Source organism: Salvia miltiorrhiza, chromosome 3 (genome assembly GCF_028751815.1).
Source record: "Salvia miltiorrhiza cultivar Shanhuang (shh) chromosome 3, IMPLAD_Smil_shh, whole genome shotgun sequence".
NCBI lineage: Eukaryota > Viridiplantae > Streptophyta > Magnoliopsida > Lamiales > Lamiaceae > Salvia > Salvia miltiorrhiza.
In genome coordinates this window covers 57,319,225-57,330,018 of record NC_080389.1, presented here as the reverse complement: position 1 = coordinate 57,330,018, position 10,794 = coordinate 57,319,225, and the positions used below count along the sequence as shown (strand labels likewise).

Genomic DNA, 10,794 nt, shown 5'->3' with positions numbered 1-10,794 from the left:
GGAAGTCTCTCAACTCCAACAGTCTAACATCCTACCTTCCACGCCTTTTTTCTCCTCTATATAAATACCCACACTGTACTTTTCAATATTCTAATTTTGCTCCAAACAATCTCTAAAACCCAACTGTTCAATCTCATCAAAAACCCTAAAGCTTATCAATGGCGATTCTCTCCGAATACGAAGAGGAGGACCGTAAGAAGCCATCGTCGTCGTCTGTGGCGAAGCCGTTTAGCGCCGCCCTCGACCCCTCGGACCCGTTAGGGTTTCTGGAGAAGGTGTTTGAGTTCGTCGCGAGGGAGAGCGATCTGTTCAAGAGCGATTCACTGGTGAGGGATGTCAATGCGGTGGTGAGGATGGTGAAAGATAAGTTGGAGGCGGAGGAGAGGAATAAGAATGAAGCAGAGAAGAAGGCTGCGGAGAGGAAGGCGGCGCCGGCGCCGGCACCGGCGCCGGTGAAGAAGGAAGAGGCTGTGAAGGTGAAGGAGGTTGTCATGGCTGATAAGGAGGCAGAAAGTAAACCTGAAGAGGCGGCGAAGGGGCCTCGAGGTATAGTTCATTGATCTTGATTTATTAAAGGTCCTTCCTTTTTTGTCTTTTAGTTGCATTTAACGCGATGTTCTTCTTATGCTATTAGATTATATGTATTGCTTATGAGTTTGGAGTTCAAACTTTTGAGAATTCAATCAGATTGAAAAATGGTCGTGCATTATTTCGTGTATTTAAATTTCTTGCAATTGGAATCTATTCTGGACTCGCTTGATGAAGTACTGAATCTTACTATTATGCTACTTGACGATGTAATATGTGCCATTTATCTGCTTACTATAGTAGGACTGTGTGTTGCAAGTTGGTTTGAGTTTGTTAGACCTAGTTTGAGAGTTGCATTCTCCTCATATTTGAAACAAGCAAGTTGGCATTTGTTTTTAAGTCTCCGAATTTTAATTTTGTATTAAGATGTTGTGTATGTAATTCTCTACTGATCGCAGGGCCAGAAAAATGCTGTTTGTGATGCTAGATAAGCTGACTTTTGATCAGTTGAATCTATAGTATCTTGATTTCTAAATCTTAAAAAGAATATAGGGATGATTGCAGAGTAAATCATAACTTTTGCTCTATATTGCAAACACATGTTTTAAAACATCTTACTAATACCACGCGTTTCAGTTTTTAGCAAATTTGATGTATTCAGTGTTATAATGATGTCAATTCATTGGTAAAATAACATTGTTGCAAGCATATATATTTTGATGAAAATAATTGTTGTGTTTGCATATCTGTATTTTAAACACATGTTTTAAAACATCTTACTAATACCAACGCGTTTCAGTTTTTAGCAAATTTGATATATTCAGTGTTATGATGTCAATTCATTGGTAAAATAACATTGTTGCAAGCATATATATTTTGATGAAAATAATTGTTGATGTTGATTGCTACTAATCAAAAGGTCATGGTGTTCAAAACATTGTAAAAGTTGTGTCTAATTTGTATATTAGGACAAAGGTCATGATTTGTTTAGCAATTATCCCAAAATATACATGCTTCTATTTGAATGCTTGAGGTTGGCACTTTTTTGTTTTGCTTTGCCACTGATATGATATTCTGGGGACTGTATTGTTGAGTGAATATGGTCTAACTGCTAATTTACCTCCAAGCAGCTCCTAACAATTTAAACGGCCTCGATATGGATACATACTCTTGGGGCCAATCTCTACAAGAGGTTAACATTTATGTTCCTGTGCCACCTGGAACAAAGTCGAGACTAATTGTATGTGAAATCAAAAAGAAACATTTGAAAGTTGGGCTCAAAGGTCAGCCTCCAGTTATTGATGTAAGTGTGCATGACTCTCTCTTTGTCTTAATTAATTCATCCCACTCAGTTCCTCCATTAGCTCCTTTATATACGATACTCTTTGTTTTGGTCAGTATTGTTCAAGTTCTCAGTGAGTGATTTGTATATGCAGGGTGAACTTTTCAATCCTGTCAAGGTTGATGACTGTTTTTGGAGTTTAGGTACAGTTATTGAACTATCTAATTAGACATAACATGTTGTTTTTATTGTATCCTACTACTTTTTAAGCCTTTTTCATGGAAGCCATATGTTAATACTGAATTTATCATCAATTTTTCAGAGGACCAAAAAACTGTCTCCATTCTCCTGACCAAACAAGACCAGATGGAATGGTGGAAGTACGTGGTGAAGGGTGAGCCAGAGATTGATACTCAGAAGGTAGAACCAGAAAATAGCAAATTGGGTGATCTGGATCCGGAGACTCGTTCAACTGTTGAAAAAATGATGGTAAGACTCGAGCATTTCCCTTGATTGGTATATATAATCTAGATGTTAAATCTAATTGCATAACTGGTGCTTACTTCTGTCCAAAGGCCTGTGTCTTCGCCTGATTAGTTATCTATCTCTGCTCTGATATAATTTAAAGTCCACCTAGTACATCTATTGTACTGTGGCCTACTGATGAATGTGACTTCTTACATGCAAGCATTAATGAAAAAATATACTAGTATGGATAAGAAGAGAACGAAAGTAAGCAACTCTTAAGACTTTTCTTTCCTTGAATCTAAACTATAAATCTAAAGCACTTTTTGAATGGGCTTCAAAAATTAAAACATGAAACAGGTAGTGTAAATTGATGAATACATCTTAATGTGAGAAGAACATCTTCCCAATGCTTCTTTCCAAATCAAATGGAGGACAAGTTATTTCTTAAATGCTTACTCCATCAGAATTGAAGGGTGTACAAAAATTGTTTACTTATTTTGATTTGTGGCACATGGGATCTCCAGTGCACTACAGGTTATTATTGATTTTTCAAAATTGCTGAATGCATGTGGGGATCCAGATTTTGTAGTTTTATGTTTTGGTTGTGTTTTGATGGTCCATTCCGTTTTTGCTTCTCATTTGTCTAAGATCTCCTTAGTTTTCTATTGCATTCTTTGGCCAAATACGTAGGTAGTCAGCGTGTTCTTTTCATTCTCTTATTTGACTGTATTAAATTTTGAAATTTCTTCTTCAGTTTGACCAACGACAGAAACAAATGGGCCTTCCAACTAGTGATGAAATGCAGAAGCAGGAGTTATTGAAGAAGTTCATGGCTGAGGTGACCATTGTGTACCCTGACTTCCCTATTTACTTCAATTTGGTTAGTCGTTACTGACTGAATAATTGTACATTTTGCAGCACCCAGAAATGGACTTCTCGAGAGCGAAGATCAACTAAGGATACAAGCACATGCCATCTGTGAAACATGCTTCTTGCTTCCCTCTTCTATTTCTGGTTTTTGTTTTTGAGGAGCTAAGTACTCAGACTAAGAATGTCCTTGTTTTTAGTCGTATATATACTTTTTTGTAGATGTATCCATACTATTCCAGGTTTTCACTAAGTAGTAGGATTCAAGTTTATGTGATATTTCTTTTGAGTGTTTGCAAGAAAATGAATTGAAAGATTGGCTAAATTTAGATCTCAGGCCCCCCCTTTATAAACAAGAGATTTTATTGGAGGTCATATTAGTGTGTGGTTGAGCTCTTGAGGAATTTTATTTTATGCTATGTATAGTTATAACTTATGATGGCATCAGTAAAATGTTTATTTGAACATAAATTGAACTCCCAATTAGCTTAAATGTCTCTGAAAATTAGTGGTCTAGGTCTGCATCTTCGTCGTCTGTAAAATTCAAAACTCAGTACTAGTTAAATGCGAAGCTAAGGCCAAATCCAATATTTTGTTAGTGTAGACAACTAGTGCAGGATTTGCACCAAGTGTTTCCATTCATTGATTTGCGCATGTCACATTACATACTAATATGAATATTCTCCAAGAGAAGAATATTCTCTAACATATTTGATAGTTTTTATCTGTTAAATTACTAATAGCATACTAAATGGTAATTTTAGAATAACAGAATTAATAATATAAATTTTGGAATGCAATTATTAAGTTAAATGCATTATTATGCTCTTTATGTTCCACAAGAGTTTATCTTTTAGCATTTCGTTTTGTTTCACAAGAGTGTGCATGTTAGCCATCGCATAATATTAAGGTAAAATAGGTTATTTTTTTCGCTCACAACAAATTCACCTAATATTTATTAAAATTCATGTCACTAAAAGTGATGCAACTCTTGGGGGACGGAGAAAATATATTAACGGACCAAGTTTTGTGTTATTGCTAATTACACAAAAATACATAATAAAAAGATTAAAGTGAATAATATGAAAAAAACATCAGCACTAATTTTGGCTGCAGGCAAGTAAAGCAGTGTTGCACCATTCACTTTCATATATCGGTAGTGGCATTGTTGGAATTGCCCGAACATCAATCTTGATTGCTAGCTCGGCTTATGAGATGATTAATGCTTTGCCTTTAAACCAAAGAGCGACTTAATGTCCCTTTATTAATTGGGATATCTCATCTACATTCTTGATTGAAGCGACTCTATCTCTATTACGAGCCTACTAAAACGACAAAAATAATCAATTTCAAGGTCCTTCTCCATAAAAAGTATTGTGGAGCCACACAAATTGTCCTCTTCTAATAAAGATTCATTATATAAATAGGCCTAACAAGATAGTGATTCCTTTGTTTGATGGTTGGCAACCTCCACCACTATTTCATTATACCTTCTTTTCTTTCTTTCTTTTTTTCAATTAAATAAAATACCTTCTTTTCTTGGTCCCCTATTATTTCATTTCCAAATTAACATCTTCTTCATTTTTGTAGTGTCCCGATTCATCTGGTCCTTGTGCAAGTTAATCAGGTGTTTAATTAACTTCCAAATTTGGATATCGGTTTTTGATAAGATGATGTGCTCTTTTTTATCATTTACAATTGTAAATTGATGTCTCAAGAATGTGACATTATGAGCACAAGTGTATGAATTTTACTTAGAGATAAAATTAGATCAACCTCGATATCTAAATCGTAGATCTTGAACACACTTGTGGGCTCATGTGTCCTTTGTGAATATACAATATGAATTAACATAATTTGTCTTCATTTTGGAGGCCTAAGATATAGGGATATTAATATGAAACGGGTAATGGTAATGGATTTATGATTGTTTTTTCTATATCTTATTTTCCATATATCGGATTCGAGCTCGTGCAAGATGGTTAGGTTCAATTATTTTTCTTTTCCCTTTTTCTCTTGGTTGACTTCACTAGTTGTAGTACCTATTTTTAATTTGATAACATGTGGTCTACATAAGTGTAGAAGTACCCAAGAATCTGTTTTAACAATAGGTCAATTATATATTTTCTGCATGAAGAGAAGAAAATCGATTTTGCAACCTCAACCTATCATATTAATGAGATAATAATTATCAAAAAATATTTGATATTTGTAGACTTAAAAGGATGTTTCGCTAAACTTATTTTAAAGAGCTTATAAGTACTTTGAGCTTATAAGATGTTTTAATAGCTTATAAGATGTAGTTTCGTAAGAACTTAAATTTTTAATTAGAGAGAAAATCTTTGTTAAAGAGGGACAATCGAAGAGAGATGAAATGCCCAATTCTTTTGGATACTAAACAAGTTGAATGGGGTCCGAAGCCGTTCCGGTTCCTGAACGCTTGGCTCAACCATCCGGAGTTTGAAAACGTGGTCAAAGAATCGTGGGAAAGAGGTGGCATTAACGGATGGGGCTGTTTTATCTTTAAAGAAAAACTTAAGAGGCTGAAGGCGGACTTAAAGAACTGGAACAAAGGTTCGTTCGGAAATATTGAGAATAACGTCTCCAAGATTAAGGAGGAGATACAGATGTGGGATGCTCTGGATGATACTCTGGGACTGGATGAAGAGGAAGCCCTGAAAAGAAGAGAAGCTGAGGCAAACCTGTGTTTGCAGCTTAAGAATAGAGACAGCCTCTTAGCCCAAAAAGCTAGACTGAGATGGGTTAAAGAAGGCGACGTCATCAGTCACTTCTTCCACAGAGCTATCGCGGGCAGAAGGGTTAGAAACGAGATTTCAGGACTGATGGTGGGCGGTTCCTGGACCGAAGATCCGATTGAAGTGAAAAAAGCTATCAAGAACCACTTCCAAGTCCAATTCCATAACCCTGGGAGACGAAGGCCTACAATTCCAGAGGATTTTGTCTCGAAAAAAATTCCTGATGAAGTTAGAGATAAATTAGATTGTCAGTTCTCTGATGAAGAAATCAAGGAGGCAGTCTGGCAGTGCGATAGCGGAAAGAGCCCAGGTCCGGACGGGTTCAATTTCCTTTTCATCAAGCGTTGTTGGGAAATCATTAAAAAGGATCTGGTCAAGGTGGTCCAAGATTTCTATCTACACGGGATTCTGGCCAAAGGATGTAACCCTTCGTTCGTGGTTCTTATACCAAAAAAAGAAGGGGCCGCGGAACTCTCAGACTTCCGTCCCATATCCCTCATCAATTGCTTGTACAAGATCGTGGCCAAGGTTCTCGCAGCTCGCCTTAAGCAGACTTTGAACTTTATCATTTCCGATTACCAAAGCGCTTTCATCGAAGGCAGGTATATTTTGGATGGGGTCGTGATTTTAAACGAAGTGATTGCTGAGGCAAAGAAAAAGAAAAAACCCACTGCCCTTTTTAAAGCCGACTTTGCTAAAGCCTACGACACTGTGGATTGGGATTTCCTGGACTCAATGATGGAAATAATGAATTTTAGTGGAAGATGGCGTAGGTGGATCGTCGGGTGCCTTAGGTCAGCTTCGATCAACGTTCTTGTTAATGGTAGCCCATCGAGAGATTTTCAGATGGGAAGAGGCTTAAGGCAGGGGGATCCCCTCTCCCCATTCCTCTTCTTGATTGTGGCTGAAGGACTTAATATCCTTGCTGAGAGAGCAGTTCGGTTGAATCTCTTGGAGCCGTACAAAATCGGGAGGGAGTCTCTCACAATCTCCCACCTTCAATACGCAGATGACACCATGTTCGTGACAGCAGGAAAGACTGAAAATGTGCAAGCTATCAAGTGTATTCTCAAGATCTTCGAACTCCTGGCAGGTCTTGAGGTGAATTTCGAAAAAAGCTGCCTCATTGGGATTGGCCTTCCCGAGAATTCATGTGATCAGATGGCGGATTTGTTGAAGTGCAAGACTGGAAACCTTCCCACCAAATATCTCGGGGTTAAAATTTGGGGGAGTCTCTCTAGATCGACGGAGTGGACCTTTTTGGTTGACAAGATTAAAAGCAAGATCAGTGGGTGGAAAAAGCGGAAAATCTCCTTCGCTGGAAGAGCAACTCTTATCCGGTCAGTTCTGTTTTCTATTCCGATCTTTCATCTCTCATTCTCCAAAATCCCTAAGCGAGTTGTTGATGAAATTCAGTCTTGCTTTGGTAAGTTCCTTTGGGGCGGGGGATTGGAGGAGAGGAAGATACATTGGGTGAAGTGGGATGATTTGTGTGTGGATTTTGGCCTTGGGGGCTTAAATTTTAAAAACCTCAAGTGGTTTAACACGACCCTCATGGCCAAGTGGATTTGGAGATTCTTGGTGGATAAAAATCTCCTTTGGGCTAAGGTGGTGAGAGCCTGCCACGAGGAATTTGTGTGGGAGAACGGTGGGCTGGGCAACGCCGATGGTAAGAGTACACATGATGGTTGGTGGAAGAATGTTGTGAGTATTTGTAGGGGGGACGAGGGCAAGTGGTTGCGTGATAATGTTGAGGTGGTGTTGGGTGAGGGTGAATCCTTGAGTTTCTGGAATGAATGGTGGAGTGGGGAGGGAAAATTGTCCGAGTTTTTTCCTAGGCTCTTTCGGATCTCCAACAACAAAGACGGAACAATCAAGAGCATGGGGAATTGGGTTGAAGGAACATGGAAGTGGAACCTCGGGTGGAGTCGAGAGCCAAGGGGCCGTGAACAGGAGCAACTTCAGTCTCTCTTATCCATCATTAATTGTCGAGAATTGAGGGAAGACAAGAGTGATGGCTGGAGCTGGAAAGCGTCTCCAAACGGAGTCTTTTCCGTCAAGTCGGCTTATGAGACTTTAAGTTGGGAGCGAAGACAGATGAACATCCAAAGAAAAGAAGGTGAATTGATGCAGATTTGGAAAACCAAAGCCCCCGCAAAAGTCATCCTCACGGCATGGAAGGTGCTCAAAGGTCGAATACCAACCATCGACAATCTTATTCGCCGGCAGGTGGCAATTCAGGTACCGAACCTCTGCGTGATCTGTAAGGAGAAGGAAGAGTCCATTGACCATCTCTTTTTCTCCTGCTCAAAAACTGAAGTAGTCTGGAAGGAGTTGATCCTTTGGATGGGTAAGCAAGCCGTTTTCCATCTTAAGGCGAAGCCTCACTTTAACGCCTTTGTTAACCTCGGGAAAAAGGAAGACGTCAAGTTCCTTACCGCTGTTTGGTGTTGCGTTGTTTGGTGTACCTGGAAGAAGAGAAACGAATGCATTTTCAATCAAGGTTCTTGGACTAAGGAGAGAATGGTTGCTGAAATCAAGACTAGGATCTGGGGTTGGAGCTTGGCTTTCAATCTGAATCTGCCCAACTCAGATTTTCGCAGATGGAATGCAGCTGTTAACCTTCATGGTTAGTCTTGGTTTAGTGGCTTTTTTGACGTCCTCGGCTGTTGTAATCCTCGCTCTTTTTGTTTCTTGCGGGCTGGCCCGTGCTCGGTACTCCTTGTACCATTCCTTTTAATAAAATTTTTCCCTTATCAAAAAAAAAGAATGATACATGATTAACATAAAAAATTATAGTTGAATTAAGTGTTGCTTATAAGATGATGAGAAAATAAATTGGGGGTAGAGGAATTTATTTTTTGGGGAGCAATTATAAGCTCTTAAAACTTATTTTTACAGCTTATAAATTCTTTAGGAGTTTATTTTACCAAATATTTTAAAAGAATTTGTAAGCTTCTAATCAATTTATAAGCTCAGGTAAACGCCCTCTAAATCAAATCGAATTGAATAATCAGCTGATGACATCAATATATACTAGCAATTTTTTGCCTAAGAAGTTCTAGAAAAACTGGAGCATAAACAAGAAGTTTGTTTTTTATTTCTTCCCTAGAAATTGGTGGTGTTGCAATATAGTCGTTGGGTTTCCAATACAATAAGAAAAACATAATTTTGTCTTGTTCCAATTATTACACAAATTGATAAAATTGGGAGTGACATCTTATCTCGAGCAAAAAAGACAAGAATTATTGTGAAATGCAAAGGGAATGGTTATATCCCACGAGACAAAAGTGAGCTCAGATCCTTCCACTTTCCTGTCTTGGTCTCTTTGAAGTGTGCGAATGTGTGTGTAATCACATCACACCACACACACAAACAAAGTGGAAACCTCATGATTTCACTACAATTGTGAATGTGTGTGTTAACATAAACTTTAGTTGGTTAACTTAATTCTTAAAAAATTACTCTATTTTCTTAACTGCTCTACATTATTAATTGATTTCGGGTTATGATAATAGCTTTTCGAATTTCGATCAACTGATATATTGAAAAATAATTATCTTCTGTATTAGAAACTCCATCAATCCATCACGTCGCAACTTTCAAATATTCTTATCAGAAGAAGCTCGACACTTTTTGTGAAGGAACTATGTTCCACTAACTATAACCAAATAATTTTCTCTAAAAAAATTATAAGTATAATTAATATTAAAATAATATTGACGGCTAGAATTGAAAATTTGTAAGGTAAGGACACTACAACAAATAAAGACAATGATGAAACATTGGCTGTTGAAATGTTTCGAAGAGTAACATCACATCAATCTTTTCTCAATAATACAGCAAAAATGTAGTTTCATTCTTCGATCTGATTAGAAATCTAAATTTTATGAAATTTGACAAGAAACGGTACCAAACATAAGAGTATTAACTACCAACTGAACCATTTTCTTTCCGTAAGAAGAGTCTTTTATTCTTAAATTTTTTGTTGGTACTTCCTCTATATACGGCACTTTGATGATACTAATTTTAAAAAATGTTGGTGAATGCATGTAAGTGGAAAAAGAGCTTCACTTTCTTACAAGTGGATTGATGTTTAAAAATAAAAAGTAAATAATATTGAGAGACATCCCAAAATTACAAATTGCACATATTTTTGGAAGACGGAGGAAGTATATATTTTTATTACATTATAAATGTGTACTCACTCTGTCCAATTATTAATGTATCACTACTTTTGAATACAAGAATTAATAAGAATGCGTAAATTGTTTAAAATATATTGATTGGGTAAACACATTTTTAAGGGTTAAACTTTGTCATCTATATAATATATAAAAATATAAATTTCTATTAAAAAAATTCCCGCCAATTTTTTGGAATTCTTGCAATTATAATATTAATTGAGGGTAATTTATTAGAAGTTAAAGGTAGAGAAAAGAGAAAAGAAGAGAGATAGAGGAGAAGTTACGAAAATAAGAGAATAAATATGAGATGAAAGAGGAAAGATGAGAGAGAATACAAGATAGTGGCCGAAAACCGAGAGGAAAGATGAGAGAGAAAAGGAATGAGGAGAGAAAGAAAAAAAGGAGAGAAAAACATTATATAATTTTAATTTTTTAAAATAGTTATATCAAATTAAAAATTTTATCATGGTTTTTAATTTGAAATGTTTGTTTAATATTTTCCATTATAGTAAAAAAACTATATGCAATATAAATCCATATCTATATAATATTTTTCAGTTTTTTTTTTCTTTATTTTTATCTCTTTCCTTTTTCTTTCATCCAAAAATTGTGTACTTTCAGTTACGACAAGATATTCAATAAGTTTCCTAATTAAAGATCACGATAAGAGTCTTAATTCAATACTATATAATATGTAGAAAGAAGA

At 36.6% G+C, this 10,794-nt stretch overlaps 1 protein-coding gene across 1 annotated transcript; it reads left to right on the top strand.

Moving 5' to 3' along the window:
• Positions 1 to 3,424, top strand: LOC131014720 (protein BOBBER 1-like). Its single transcript, XM_057942791.1, has 6 exons — positions 1 to 546; positions 1,659 to 1,831; positions 1,965 to 2,013; positions 2,133 to 2,299; positions 3,033 to 3,116; positions 3,197 to 3,424. The coding sequence occupies exons 1-6, from the start codon at positions 159 to 161 to the stop codon at positions 3,233 to 3,235; spliced, it is 900 nt and encodes a 299-aa protein (XP_057798774.1). The 5' UTR covers positions 1 to 158; the 3' UTR covers positions 3,236 to 3,424.
• Positions 3,425 to 10,794: the final 7,370 nt, after the last annotated feature.